General features: G+C 34.3%; 1 protein-coding gene across 4 annotated transcripts in view; it reads right to left on the bottom strand.

Annotated features, from left to right (window-relative positions):
- LOC122527233 (RYamide receptor-like) overlaps positions 1–10,419 on the bottom strand; it is a 19,611-nt gene extending 9,192 nt beyond the window's left edge. For 2 of the 4 annotated variants that reach the window (XR_006306312.1, XM_043651227.1), the window contains exons 1-2: positions 9,310–10,419; positions 9,054–9,131 (exon numbers count right to left, since the gene is read on the bottom strand). Coding sequence is in view for 3 of the 4 variants with exons in the window: in XM_043651227.1 (XP_043507162.1) it covers positions 9,054–9,131; positions 9,310–9,387 (156 nt within the window). In the remaining variant the exon portion in view is untranslated. Of the gene's footprint in view, positions 1–338; positions 401–9,053; positions 9,132–9,309 lie in introns of those variants that run through there. The other 2 variants (XM_043651228.1, XM_043651229.1) reach the window with 2 other exon arrangements.
- Positions 10,420–16,691: the final 6,272 nt, after the last annotated feature.

Below are 16,691 nucleotides of genomic sequence, written 5' to 3' on the forward strand. Positions count from 1 at the left end.
AGCCGACTCCGAAACAAAATATAACAGTCTTATTCTCACTTTCAAATCAGCAAGAAAACCTCCCGCGTGTCTGCCGGTTCGCGTCCCCAAACCCAGTGCATTCCAGGGATTCAATTCACACTCTTTAATCAATATCAAACTTTACTTTGAACTAGCTGCACTTCATTAACGTTGAAGGCAGCGAGCCACCGATCGGCTCGTACGTCAAAGAAAAGAAAATACGTAGAACTAGATCGGCACGCTACACTATGTTTGAATGTGTTTTATGTCGCGTTGGAAAAACAAAGACTTTTGTTTTCCGCGCGCAAACCTTCCTTCTATTTTTCCCTGTCACTAACCATCTTATCTTCCTCTTCGGTTTCTCAACTGAATCTCAGGCACAGAAAGGTTCAATTCTTCAGTTCCGAAAAGTTAATCTCCCGAGAAAACGAAAGAAAAGAAGATCTGACTTCTGTCGGCAACAACATTTTTTCCAGCAAATTGATTTCACGAATTTCATTCGGGCATCACGTTGGACATGATACATTTAATTCTTGTAGTCCAGTGTAGATGCCCTTCTTAAAAGATACCTCTGGGAAGCTTAAAATTTAAAATATCGATCGCTCCATGAATTTCTTATCATCCACCGTCAGATTGGATTTTCCACTTTGTTTCTCTCTTAGAAAATGGTTTAAGGTCCAGTCCTAGATGTCGCGTTCGATATTTGCAACGTGAATACTTTTTAAAATAAGATACAAGAAAAAGAAAAGTTAATAATCTCAAAAATTATAGAAATTGTTATAAACAATTGTTGTTAATTATTATACTTTTAAATTACATTACAAGTCGTAAGGTTCCTCAAATTGTTATAGTCCCACGATGATTTCTGTTTCTGATTTCGAGTCGTTCTTTTTCCAATCATCTCGCACTTTTGCAGCGATGTCTTGAACACAGAAATGTGAAATCTTGTCACGTGCTATCCACCTACTTCTTCGTGTGACATTTTGTACTGCATCTTCACATGTGTGTTTTTTAATTTTCCGAGTGTTTAGTTTATGCTAGAGCATAGAACATATTACAATATAATGCATACTCAAACACAAGTGTGTGTTCTTAACTTGTTGCATGTTCTTTATTCGGTATTAAACTTTTGGATTTTTGGTAATTTTAGGCGTTCAAAGGGTTAAGTTCCATTTGTAATTAAATCGTGAATCGTTAAAAATTTTCTAATCGATTCAGTTCAAAAATTTTCATGTTCTCTAGTTCAACAAATGTATTTAAACGCTTTAAAGTTTGAACAAATGAAGGTACTTGCAGATCTATGAAATTTCAGTGAGAAATCACAGGTTGCCATTCTGATAGTTTTAGCGTTGAAAGAGAAAAGAGTTTTCGCTATCTTCGGTTATTCGATCACATGCGTGCGAAATATTAGAAAATTCTTATTTGATTGTTTTGAACAAAAACGGAAGTGCTTGTAGATCTACGTGAAAAACTACGAATTGTTTATTTTGGTCGCTTCGGCGAAGTTTTTGCGCTCTTCTATCGTATTTAATGAAATATTGGAAAGAAATTCTGCTGTACCATACATTTGCAGCATTACGTTTTTATTCGTATTAATAAATTTTATTTGTTGTATACAATACATTTGTAATGTAGTGTTTTTTTTTTTTTTTTTATAAAACAAAATATCGACGAATACGGAAGTAAATGGTAAATGGGAAATTATGTATCGGACCTATGTATATACATATATGGCATACTGATCGAACGTTGGTCCACGGCGAGGCGTAATGCCGCGGGTCACAAGAGACATCTTGACAATACCTTGTTATTGCTGTGCTAGACTATGCACTTTATGCTTAATAACGCGATTATGTCATTTGGCCGATGTAACGCGAACGTGCAAAAGGCTACTTTGATACACATGATGTCGTTCCCAGATCGGCTGGTAGAAAATATTATAACAATATTCTTCAAATTAGCGAGACGAAAATGAAACGAAAGTTTTTAGTCTACGGCCTCTCTGTGAGAGAGACTCAAAGACTGATTGGCGATTTCCGAAGTAAGGGAACATGTAATATCTTTTTTTCTTTTTGGAGTTTTGGATCGTTAGTCATTTCCCATTGTGTGACAATAATAAGGAGAATTAATTAATGGATGGTTGACGAAGAATTTTTCTGTAACAGAGAAAATCGATTGGCAATTATTCCTGAAATAAAGGGATAATACGTAGCATTTTTTTCTCTCTTTGAAGTTCTAGATCATTTCCCAATCGTAAGAGCAATTAATTGGTGGACTGAAAATCACAGTGAAGAATCATCATGAGAAAAATTTGAATCGTCTCGTTTCCTAAAAGAATATGATTAATTTTTTATAATAGATATAAAATAATTATGATAAAATAAATTATATAATTATATAAAATAATTATATAAAATAATTTTAAAATAATATTATATAAAATAATTATAGTAATATAATATTTTTTTATAATATTTTATATAAATAATATTATATAAAATAATTTATATAATTTATAATAATAGAATTATAATAATATAATTTATAATAATAGATTATGAAATTTTAGCTTATTTACACCACTGTGATTCTCAGCCTTTAAAGCGAATATTTCGAATAAAATGTTATTCTGCCTGGTTCACTGTTATTTGTTCGGGCGATATTAAAGTTAGACTCCTACGTTACAATTACTAGAAATTTAAAAATTCTCGTACAAATGTTTTCGAAACGTTTCGAGGAAGAGAGTCCTACTTAAGTGATCATCATTATGCAAAATATCTCAATCTTTAAACACAGGATTGTACGAATTACTAAACTAACTAACTACTTTTTTTACAACAATTTCACGATCTTTCTAGTTAGATTCCAGAATTTTAAATAATGGCCACGTCAAACGATCGCCGAGACAAGTGCTTTTTCACGATGTCGTTTGTCACTTTGAACTCTGTAACGCAACTTGTAGCTTCATATATACGTTTTTTTTCTTATCTTGTTATAATAAAACTGTGATTGTGAAAAACGACGAGAAAAACGAAAAAAGTAGAGGAAAATGTATTTGCACGTCACGAGATTTTAATGATTTTCTGATATATATATAGGGACGAGTGAAGTACGTACAAACGTGAAGGAGATGATCAATATTTTTTTCGTTTGAAGCATTTCGTTTCCAAGAAAACTGAGTTTCAAAAACTCTAGCTATCTAAGTATATTTGGATTTAGCACATAGTTTCCAGAACTGAAAGAAATGAGGTTATTCTACGTGTAAAAATAAGCAAGAAATGTAGAGTAAAATCTTTTAACACGATGCCTCATTTTCGAAAAAAATCGACTCGACGGAGTTATTAGCAATTTTTAACGAAACATATTCAAAGTCTCCTTTTCTTGAAAATAAAGTTCTAAATGAAAATAATAATAATAAAAAAAAAGAAATATTATGTCCATCCTGTGCAAAGTAAAGGGATTATATTCTTTATTACATTCGTATTTTATTTCCTCTCTGTATAAAGACGATTTTCATCCGATTTAACTCTCAGCGGCAGGAAATTGCAATTAAACGAGAAAAGTTTATCTCGCCAATGTATTTTTTTTTTAAAGAGTTTCAAGGCGGAGTTTCGAATATACTTATTTACATTTAAGTGAAAGAGTGGACGATATTGCAGCCAACGGCTCACATCGTCTGAAGCATGAATTTCCAAGACGTTTTGTCACTTTTGTTCACGAGATACGAGAGAAGTTGGAAAAATGACAAATTAATGAACTGCATCCGTAACAGGTCGTTTCAATTTTATTCTCAGAGATATGAATTCGCATAAAAATACAACCGTAAACGTAGTTCTTTGTTCCTCGCACGTCTGTCGTGGCTTATGGATAATTTGCAATTTTTTTTTTTCAATTTCGTGGGATTTCACGAAATAGATTAATTTTATGAAATTCGATACTGAATTTTCGACGTTATTCAAACAACTAATTGATAGATATATATACGATGAGTAGATTTTGCGATTTTCACTTATTCGAACGTGTGTTCGTCCGCTTCACAGCTCAAGAAACGTATACACGGGAATCACGTTATACCGTATTATAAATGAGAGTAACGTTCAATCTGTCGGATTTATAAACGTTCATCCGAATGGTAACGTGCGAAGGTCACACGATACACAGCAAATTCTCCGGTTTGCACGTTTTGTTATAACATCGTTGGACGTTCGTGTCCTAACCCGTGTATCACGTCGATAATTAAGGCGAAAAGAATCCAACGATATAGCAATTGTAATAAAAGCAGCAACAAATGTAATTTTCGATCGTGCTTTCTGTCGATTGGACCGACTACGAAATATTTCTTGTCAAAGTTGGTAGATTTCTACATTAGCGACTTTTCCCAATGTTTTACAATTTCGCTACGGATCTTTTTCTTTCCCCTTCTTTTTGAGAAGCTTCATTTCGTTTTTAAAACTAATTTTCGACGTCTCTCGGTTGACTCCTCGTTTTAGCGACAGAACGGGCCTTTTTTGTTGAAGGAACGATGTGGCTGAAATTGAGAAAAGTCGGTGAGGTAGAAATTTACCCTTAGAATTTAATATTTATGACAATATTTTCAACGCAACTGTTGAATTTTACTAATTTTACTAATGTTGAATTTTACGAAATGCCCGCGCGTGTTAATAATTATGTTATTTCGTTATTAAGCTAGGAATTTTGTTAGAATGGCAGGTAGGAATAGTAATAGCAGGTAGGGATCTGTATAAGAATTTTGTAGGAATTTTATTATCAAAGCAGGTATTTTTCTGTCAGAGTTAACAAACAAATTTAAAAGTATCTCCGTGTGTGTACTCTGATAATGCCATAATGTTGTTTTCTCTGTCCTTGACTCCGCATTTTTAACGACACGTTTCCACTTGTGATACACGTACAAGTCAAAATCCACGTTTGGAATCTCATCGACTCCGTTGACGATCGTTCGGAAGACTCACGGGCTGAGAGAGGGCTGAGGAGATTTGTAAAAGCTTCCCGGCGGAAAATGCTATTAAGATTGTCGAAAAGATAGAAAGATTTAAAGCTAATAAACAAACTTGATTAATGGAGAGATCCGGAAGAAAGTTGCCCTTTTCGCGAGGAGCGTTAAGATGCTTCCTTCAGTTTTGAAACAGCGATCTTTATTGGCTCCTATTCAAAGGAATAAAGTCTAGTAATTTCAAAACGAGAATTAATGAGGTTGCGACGATGGTCGTGAAAGTATTATTGAACAAACGAGTGGAAAAATATGGGGAAAAATACGGAATTGAGACGGGGTTGCTATTCAATCTATAGAGGCAAAAACCACATTTTTGGTTTGAAAATTTTGCTTAACTGGAGTCAAGGCACAAAGTTTACTAACAGTACAATAATTTTCTAAGAATGAAATCATCGTTTTCCTCATCTACTATTAATTTTGAAAATATTCGTACGATGAAAAATTGTCGATATTTTAAACAAAATCGTACAACAATCCAGTTGGCCTCGTTTTAAAGTATGATATCTCTACCAGCCTTCAGCTCGTTTCCTTTAGAAATTTTTTTGACATCATGCAGCAAGTGGAAAAGCAATGTGATTTATCGTCGAAAATTGTAGAAGCTTAAATACCTCTGAAGTCACTGAAAAAGTTTTTTTTTATGATTACACATACCGTGATTTTGAAGATTGAAATCTTCTCTTCGCTTCAATCCTTTAAAATTTGCTCCATGACTTTTCCTCGCTTTGAACAATCAGAGTCAAACGACAAAAATCGTGCAGCTAGTTTTAAGAGGTCGTTGTAGAAAAGGAACTTCAATTTTCAAGATCATGGTAGATTTCGAAAAAGATTCTTTAATGTTTTCAGAAGTATTTGAATTTTTGAGAACAAAAGTATCCTTGCTTCCTCTCAAAACATTTCAGTAAAAAATTAACGCAGGATCGTCAGAGTGAAGATTTCACGCCTCTTTCAAAAGAATTACATACAAATTGATTAAAACGTGTTTCAAGTTTCAACTACTATGTATTTGTTATGTGTCGAATATATAACTGAAAGAAAAAAATTAAATATGTGTCTCTTGTGCGACATACGCATTGTAGGTCCCTTCTTTTCTTTTTTTAAATTAAATAAAAAACACGAATGTATTTTATGTTTGAATTACGTACAAAGAAGAAGAATCGCAAGAATTTTTCCACGTATTTGCTTCTGTGGAACTATCGATTATTTTTTTCCCACGAAGCAGCAAGTTGCGAGCAAAAACGATTCGAATTGAATTGATTGGCATTTCTGAAAGCTGATATTTTTGAAACCTTATTTGTTTGGAGCTTGCAAGCACAACTAGCATTAGTGCGATATTTTTCATAGAGATAGCAATTGCAATTCTCGAGGAAGTTCTAAAAACAATTTGATTGGAATTAATTAATACACAAATAGATGTGTCTTTATCTTACCGTATCGACAGAAATTGAACGAAGTTTTAATCAAAAACTCCTTCTTTTGGAATTATTTTAACCTTCCATTTATATTTATATTTTTCATCTGTACGCGGTAGTTTTCATAGTTTTCTATAGCTCGTCGAAACACGAGTGACAGTTCCTTTTTATAATCTCTTCCCCTTGCGATTTCGTTCAAATATTTTCGAGAATATATGCATTTCACGGTGGCTCTCGTTTTCTCATCGATCTCGCGGGACCTTAATAACTTTTCACTGTCATCGATCTTCCTATTTACTTTAACCCTTTGCAGCCCAGGATATAAAAATTGCGAATATATATGTATATATATATATATATATATAATAGAAGTACAGTTTCTCTTTAACGATGTAATAAACACTAATAACAATTATAATTTTTTATAAATAAAATTTTATTATTTTACTAATTATTATATTTATATTTAATCATTAATAAGTTATATTTATGTAGTAATAAGTTATATACTTTGTGTCATTTCTTATTGAGACGAAATTCAATTTCACTGTTATCATTATGTACAGTAAAGAGCATAACTGTGCCAAGGACAGTGAAAAGCTTTTTGCAATTTAAACCGATGTGATTTCGTAGAAAGAAAAAGGATCATGTAACGATCCACTTGATCCCATTTTATTATTTCGACAATCGGGAGTTCGTTTTTTTTCAAAAACAATTTTACCGAGAGTGAAAAAGCGAGAATATTTTTTTAATCGAAAATTGTAAAAATCCAATTCGCGTGCGAGAACGTGAGAACATTGTTTCCTGTAACTAGATCGATTCTCATTTTGAAGATTGAAGTTCTCCCTTCGTAACGATTTCATGAATTACATGCACAATGCGCAATGTAAACTGTGTACAATAAATATGTATACAGTATAATTATTAAAACATACTTCATACGGTGGAAAACTCTGTATTATTACTGTATTATTATACCGTAAAATTAAATTCAATACAGAATAGATTTATTTACATTTAATTGTAATTCAAATTAAAATTAAAATAAACGTATACTCTATACAATAAAGATTCTGTTAATATAATTAATATTCTGTATTATATTGTATTGCAAAATACGTATATATACGACAATCCACGATAAGTATTGAATATTAAATTTAAAAATGTCCTAAGACATTTGAGTGGGACTGTGTATGTAAATTAATGCATGTAATTAATACTAAATACTAAATTATAAAATAGCACATTTAGCAGAGTTTAATATTAATTATTTTAATAAAATTAATTTAATATTAATTATTTTAATAAAATTAATTTTAATAAAATTACTAGCACACTGGTTTTAAATAGAAGTCAGAGTCGCGTGAAAGAAAAGATCTTAAAGATGTTGTTGTTTCAGAGCGAAAATTCTGAGGAAAGGATTAAACAAATGTTCCCCGGTTCCTATTCCCCAGATTGTAATATAATTAAAATTTTCCATTAAAGTTTGCATGTTTTAGCGGCACGCCTCGATCTAATTTCTCTTCATCATCAAGTTTACAAAGAAGGGAGACAACAGGTTGCGTTGAAAAATGAAACGATATCTAATTACTTTGTTATTTCTCGCGGCGTATTAACTTTGTCATCATTCAAAATATCGAGGAATGTTTACCTCGCGAGATCGTTACTTGTTTTTCGTAGCTTTCTTCCTCAAATTTCCAAAACGTAAAAACGAGCGAGTTGGTCGAATCGCTGGGGAAAAGGAGGAGAACAGAAAAATATTCGATCGTATAATTTTCGTTTCGAGCAAAAATACAATACATTCTTCCGCCGCTGTTTATTTTCGACGAGTCATCAAATCCTTCCTTTCTTTTTTTTTTCATCGGCGCAAAGAATATCGTTCGGAGATTTCTCAGCCAGATTTCGCAGTTATTCGTACATCAATTTCGTTGATCCAATTGCGTTTCGATTTGCTTTATCGCGCGAAAGTAAATTGTTTGCTTCTGGAATGTTAAATACAAACTGTGCAGAGAGTGAAGTTCGATTGCCGAGGGCAAAATTAATAACTATTTCGTTATTGAAACGCTTCCATCCGGTACAGTAAGTGACGAAATAGAAAATCAATGGAAACGGACTTCGATAGCATAAAACAGGGCAGAAGTCAACACGGAACGGAAAGTCAACAAAATGTGTGCTTATCGTATTCTTTTCCGGTGTGCTCATCATATTTAAATTCTCGTATTCGTGTACGTTGGAATGCGAAGGGGTAAAAACGCGAGACAGTCTTTTTCCCCGCGGCCCTGTCTTCTCTTACACGAACTCAGCAGAGAAGTAACGCAAAACTGACACGGTATTTCTTTTCTTCTTCTTCTCCTTCTTCTTCTTCTTACCGTTAAACGCTCGGAATTTCACAAACGATCTTCCCACAGACGTCGAAGCTAATTTCCTTCTGTTTGTCCCCGGGTTAATTAAAGTACCCGCCGGTACCCACTTTAATTGAATCAGCGGTTAATTAAAGGGCAACGCTTGCCAGTAAGTGAGTCGCAATAAGTGAATCGCGAGTGGGAACCTGATACTCGACGGCAGTTAGCCAACGCGATAATGAAACGTTGGATTACTCTTTTGGAGAAGCGCTTCCGAGATGCACTTACGGCGCAGGAATCCAAGTCGCCGAGAGTCGTGGAGAATTCAAACAAAAAAAATTTGATCCCGTCCCGATCGAGAATTTTCTGTTAAAAGAAACCGGATTCTTCGTTCGTCTTTGAAACTTCCATCTTCGTTCCTCTCGAAACGGCAACATTAAACAAGTCCACTTACGCAGAAGTGGCGTCGAAATTCGTAAGAGAGACATGCCCGATTGTTTGTGATCGCATAATCGAACGCGTGCACGGATGTGTGTGAACTTACCGGTCGTTGAGAAGTGAATACGAACAATGTGCCACTCCGGAGGTTAGTGTTTCCGTTCGAACGACCGCCAACTATCATTCGTGAGATCCGAGCGGCATTGGTTTCCGGCGAAGCGAGACCTCACCCTCCCCAGCGGAACAATCGAGCTTTCACGTTTCCGCCGTTCGATCACACTTCTCTGTTCGTAGCTCTGTCCACTCGCTGCGCCCTTTCGACCCACCGATTGACCGAATAATTGGCGAAATCGCAGAAGCGAAAAAGGGAAGCATCGCACGACGAGCAAAACTCGAGGGCGTTGCAGCCAAGCTCGAATATAATTATCGAAATAAATAAACAGATCCGGAAAGAAGGAGCGAAACCGTGGAATCGATCTTGCGACGAATCAATCATGGAAACGTCGGGACATCTCGAGGATTCCCTCGCGGGCGGTCGTCTCGTTTCCACGCGTCGTGAGTTCCAGTTGCGTCGGACTCACAGTCAGCCGTTTCAGCATACTGCTATCGCGCAACATGATAACGAAACGATCCACCGAGCGCTGCTTTCCAACCCTCAGGAATTTTCCGATCGTTCCATCTGGTCGCGACGCGTGCCAGCTTTTTAGAAAGACGCGCGACTCTGTTGTCGGCAGCGCGATAAAAGTGGAGGCGAACGAATGAATATTTTAGCGCGACAGGTCGGAATTTGGCGATTGGAACGGATGTCAACAGTTGCGGGGCTGCTTGGTCAGCTGCGTTCGACGTTCCGATGTTGACAGTCAACCAGCGTTGCGACAAAGACCACGATATCAAAGGGGCCCGAAACACCCTCGCCTGTTTCCTTGGATCCGTGCAGTGCAAGCTGATGGTCGATTCTTTCACGATATTCCGTCAGTCTCTGCGCGAACAACTGTCCCTCGCCCCTCCCTCTCGTCAGCTGATTGCCAGCTTGCGAGTCAGCAGTCGCACGAATATTTAATTCGAAGAGCCGAGAGATCGAAATCTTTCAATCTTCCGCTTGTTCCAAATTTCATCGAGTTTGATCCTCCTCCCGAACTTGTTGCTTCCAGAATCTTTGCCAAACGAACGTCCAATGTTAATCAAACGGAGAACTTTTAATTCAGCGTACAAATTTTAGTGCTTGAAAAAAAAAAAAAAAGAACAAAACCACTTTTCCTCTCCGTTTAGTCACTTGTAAGTTACGTGGATCGTGGATGGTGGTTGTTTTATTTTAATTACACACATCGAATAATTACGGGCACGCGCGTTGTTTTTATAGTCGTTGGCAAGGGTATTAAAGCGACGGTTGGCTACTTATCGCGGGATCGGGATCGCTTGGTTATGTGTGCGCGCTTTCCGAGAACTCGCGACGAAATGCGGCCGGTTTTCACGACGAATGTTGTAGACTTGGGGGTGGGGATGCCTACCGTGGGGCAACAGACTTCGGCGAGGCTTTTCCTCGTGGAAGGAGATCATCGTGGAACCTGCGCCGTTGCACGTGACTCGGCCGCCTCCTGCGAATCTTTTCCGATTTGTATGGTTATTGTGTGTTAAACGCTTGACACTTCTTCGAGAGACAATAAACGAAAATGCGCTGCGACGTTTCATGAAAATCAGCGGAAATCGAGCTCACGACGAAATTTACACCCCTCCTCTCGATGGAACAAAAAGACGGCGTATTTTGAAAATTATTAATTTTTTTTTTTTTTTTTTAATTTTTGCATGAGACTCTTTCGTTGACTCCCAACATAAATTGAAATTTTTACGATATACTTACTGTCACGAAAGGAATAGATTCTATTATTAAAATACAAATAAGGGACGAAATAATAGCGTATCTTTATGTCTAAAAGCGAGCCATAAAGAGAAGAAGAAATTGTTTTAATGAATGTTTAGTACTTAATGCGAGTCGATTGGTTTTCATATATAATTCACTTTTAGATGTTGGCTTCGATTAACGATTCTTTAATTTTCATCCTGATCTCCCTTCAAAGAGTTTATTTAAAGTTGATTTACCGCACTCGCGAGTCTTTCCGAATGGTTAACTAATTTTCTTTTCTTTTTGTTTTTAAATTGGAGTAAATAGAAATTGAAACGGAGGGAATATCAGAACGACTATTTTCAATTTATTAGTCAATGGAAAAGAAAAATGGGACAAAATGAGATAAGTTATCGATAACAGTGTATGTCCGTAGGAATGGCTTGGCAATGCGTCGAAAGTCCATTGTCTAATTACTATTCTTTTACTCCTAATTACTAATCAGTGCTACTGTGTACACGTGCAGGAACCAACCAATGTATCTACCAATAATATTCATAGAAATCTTCCTCAAGGAAACAGTTCCTGATTTATGTGTTCTGAATATTTTTAGTTGGGTTTTTCAGTACAGCAACAATAATAAAAATCATTTCTCCATCTCGATTTTTCGATACAGTTCTGAATGTTTTAGTTTACGTTTAGGTTCTGCGCAGTTCTCACACGTAAATTATTTACCACGTAATTAATGATTTTTAGTTGCAATATATCATACAAACGTACGAGGTATTTTCCATTGCAACGTGTTACACAAACAAGTTCGTATATCGTACGCGGCGTTGTGCAAAATAATTTACGACATTTGCCTGATTAATTAACGACGATGGCGATATAATTTATATCAACTTCGGTCTCCTCTCAAATTTTAACGTAACAAAAATTATTAATCCAGATATTTTCCACAAGATTACTTCGCAGATAGTAACCGAGTGTTTTATTTCGTTCACAATGGCGTCGTAATGAGGCACGATCTCAGTCTGCAAAGCCATTTCATTGGATTCAGTGCATTGTGTATCGTTGCACTGAGCATTGAATCATAACAACAAGGTAATTTCCACTTCCAAAGCAGCTTCCTAAGGCCGAGGATTAACCGTGGTTCCATGTAAATTAGATCGTATAATATCTTCGTACTGGAGGAACAATAAATAATAAATTAATAATCTTGTAATGGCCAATCGATTATTGGTTATATTATCGGTTTATAAATTGATACTTGACGTTGATAAATTGATACAAATACGAACGCAATGAGCAACCAGAAAAGGTTGCGGGCTAATTAATTTGATCGACGCGCCGTATTGTCTTCCTTTTCAAGCCGTTCCGCGTGTTTTCAGTTTCGATTTTAACGACGCGACCCACATACCCTCAACTTTTAATTGTCAAAGTGTCGCTCGGCGGCAAAGGCTTGTTAGCGCGCGCGAAATGCCAGAAAAAAAGAGAAAGGAATTTCTTTTTTTAACGCTTGAAACGGAATATCGCCCGCATCGTCCGAAATGTTCGATTTCGAGTTATTCGTTTGCTTATAATGCTTGTATGTGTAAGTCGCTAGCCATCATTTTTGAGCGTCACGCGTAGATAAGGTACGGTCACTTACGTTTATAAATTATTTGCAATAAACAAATGGTCTCGTCCTCGAAAACAAATTATCGTAAAATGTCTCTTTAACCATTAAGTTTAGGGTCTAAATGTGGCTTTTGTGTGATACTTTTTTTTTTTTTTTTACTTGGAATTTAATATTCCTTCGATTTACGATGAAAAATGTGTATGATTCGATTAAAAAAAGAAAAAAAAAAAAAAATAGATGACTTCGAAAATTTCGAAATTCCTCAATACAAAAAATTGACATGCCATATTTTCTCTCCTTTAAAAATCGTACAACTATCGTGTCAAACAAGTTTTTCATTAGTCGCATAATTTAGAAGTTATTTTAGATGTGCCAATCACGCTATATTGCTAATCACACACGTCATACAATTTCCTATATTTATTTAATTAATTAATTAGTTAATTTTCGAGATCACATTAACCCCTTACAATTTTCTTTCCAATTTTGTTTGATAGGCAATTGTATTATCATTTTAGATACGAAAGTGTTATTTGTAATTTATAATTATTAACGTAACAGGTCAAAGAAATTAAATTCAAACTTCGAATTGAAATTCACACAGAACTTGCAATTCGTTTTTTCTTTTAATTATATAATTATATTACGAGTGTAGCTCGATATTATAAGACAAGTTTCTATCTAGTAAGTATATAGCGTAACCACAGACGTGACATTTTGATTAAAATAACATTTATAGCGCATAATGGACGAATTATTTCGCTACATAATACGTCGGCGCTATGAGATATTCCGTGCGTTTGATTGTTAGGATCAAAGACTGCAGGATTGAATTCTACAATAATGGAAGAGAATTCAATTTTCGAAACCTCACGACTGATATTGATATTAATCATCTATTATTATTCATTGTACTTTTACACCATTATTGTTAATTATATTTCATTATATATATTACCAGATTGCGAATTATCATGAATTTATGAATGAAATTTAAGAATGGAAAAATGTATCAAGTCCAGACAATATATAAAAACATACAGTACTTATTATAACATATTATAATATATTATTTTAGATGTACTTATTGTACATATAAAATGTCGAAAGTACTTACTATAATACTCTTATTATACGTTACTTGACGTAACAAAGTAATTATTATAATAATATTACAATTTCTACATGCATACGTTTCGTTTCCCTAATTATTTCGCATAAAGATCCACAGTCTAGTTATTAAATATTGATATTGGTGAAAATATCAATATATCATATCATTGTGTTATTCGATGATTAATATGCATTATAAAGTTTTCGAATATTGATTTTTTCCTCGACTCGTGCAATTCTTCTGTTGATAAGCAAATGTACGACACACCTCGCCCGTAATTGCAAAACAATACAACTGCAAATAAAATGTATACACACATGGCGTAAATAGTAAATAAGAAAAAGTCGTTTAACATCGGACTCTTAATTGTTAAATATTTGCGATTCTTCGCGCGGGACTGGAAATAGTGTCTCTAGGTAAAAAACGCGTAAAACTAGGTTAAAACGCAGATTTGCAAGTTTACATAGTCCTCCGCGACGTGTTCTCCCGGCTGGAAGAATAATTTACTTTTTTGGTCGAGGAGAGACACGACAGTTTTACTGCTGTATAAATTATTTCGAGTAACATAATAACTTGGTTTCGTAGTTTGTAACAAGCTTGTTAGCCTTCATTTATCATTCTGCGACTCGTGGGGTATCGCGATTAGACGTTGATTAACTGACCTGCGACTTTCGTTGGAAACCACGGGCGAAAAGTTTTTCTTTTCCTGTGCTTGGGATTTCAACTTTGCAGTTCAACTTTCGAGGGAAATAGGACAGTGCGACATATTTTCCAAAAAGTCCAATTTTTCTAGCGAAACTAGAAGAAGTTTTTCTTTCATATGAAATGGGCGATGTGAAAGGAGGGAGCGAAATGAAATTTTCAAAGTACACAGATCGATAGCACGCGCTTACATAATGCGTCGTAAAAAGTAATACAGCACGCGGTACATGCGATAGAATGTTTATTTATTTTACTTTGGGCACGACTCAATCGATGAAACTTATTCTTCCGTCATGCGCTACAATTTCATACTTTCGCCATAAATTCTCCTCGCGAATGAAGAACGATTCTATGAGAAAGTTTGTGCCCCCGGACTTTATAGTTTATCGTTTTAATAATACCGGTTACTTCGTCTTTTCAATCTTTTGACACTAAACGAGTACACTACTTACTTCATTGCAAATAAATATTAAATTTTCAATACGTTCTATATTAAATCGCTCGCACAGGTTAACATTAACTCGGCTGATAAATAAAATTATAAAGTATACTAATACACGTTGCCCAAGTAAGGCAGACTTTTCGAGATAATGCTTTTTCATACGGCGATTGCTTTTTGTTGTAATATGACTTTCCTCGGTAGCTGTAACAAAGAGGTTATCTCTGCGAAATTATTTTCGACATTAATCGATCCGTGATCTAGAATTATTGCACCGGTTTTCTTGTGACGTTTTTCTGCTTATGTTATTACCACAATATCCTGAGAGATTACTTCAACTATCGCGGAAGTAAGCAGGTAGTATCATCATCTCTTCCTGTTTTGATTCGTATTTTATGTCTCTATATTTATAATGTTTCCTATATCTTTCCTTTGATGCACAAATTCATTCCCTTCATTTTCGTGTGGTGTCATAAGATCTTATTTATATTTGTCGTTTATGAAGAAAATATTCAGTCCTATATGTATAAAAAGAATTTCTTGTCGTATATGAAATACCAAGGATGATTTTTCTGAGAGAAGATACCTGCAGCTTTAATTTATAATTATTCTCAATTTCCTGGAGATACCATTCGCCGCAATTCCCAGATTTTTTTCCTTCTTCTAAGATTATTTATCTTTAAAGGATCCCTAATCCCTTTTGAATAGCTCGGGATAGCATTTGAATTCTTACTGAAACTTTATCTTATCGTTATATGGTACCTAATATAAGAATAAAATATAAAATAATTATATATAAAATAAAAATATAAAATAATTACATATAAAATATAAATATAAATAATTAATTAATAATAGTAATATACCAAAATTATAATAATAGTATACTAAAATTATACTATTATTATTAATAAAATAATAATTATATATTAATTAATAACGATAATATAAAATAATTAAATAATAAAATATAAAATATAGATCAACAGATTAATAGATGTATGTGAACTTTTATGTAATCAAAAACGTTTGTCGATCGAAATAAATTTTGTTATTTTTTCATCTCGGTGATTCTCGCCGCTAATTTCTGGACAGATGTTGCAACTATTTAAAATTCGAAAAGCTTTTCTAACTACTTAATTTCAAATATATGTTCATCTTCTTATCGAACAGTACGATATTGAGGAATCTTTACATTTTAAAAAAACACGTGATTTCTTTACATCTTTCTTTGACAAAACTTTCTGCTTCGTATTATTGTTCTCCTGAAAGTTTCATCTTGAAAAGAAACTAACGTAACCATCATACAGTGACTCACATTAATAGTCAGACATTTAAATATTCTGTCCCTAAACATTGAAATTGTTATGATTTTGTAATGAAAAGTCGATGGTAAGCACGGGTGCTCACTTTAAAACTTGAAATTTCTACTTTCAAAATATATCGTTCATTTTATTTTAAAATATTTTTATATCGCATAGATAAGCGAAGATATTTTTCTTCTCGATAATGCTATAAATTCTCACCAAGGTACGTAAGAACATTGAAAAATTTTTCTCATGATTCAATCTACAATGAATCCCCTTTACAATGATCTCTGAAAACTTGATGTATGATTTTTTTTAATCATTTCATTGATTGTTAGATGATAAGAATTCAAGGAATCGCCTGATATTCAAAGTTGAATTGAATGAATTGACGAAAAAAAAAAAAATCGTTTAATCTTCTTTTATACTATATTATAATACTTTTATATAATATACTATATTATA

Source organism: Frieseomelitta varia, unplaced genomic scaffold, assembly GCF_011392965.1.
Source record: "Frieseomelitta varia isolate USP_RPSP 00005682 unplaced genomic scaffold, Fvar_1.2 scaffold_214, whole genome shotgun sequence".
Taxonomy (NCBI): domain Eukaryota; kingdom Metazoa; phylum Arthropoda; class Insecta; order Hymenoptera; family Apidae; genus Frieseomelitta; species Frieseomelitta varia.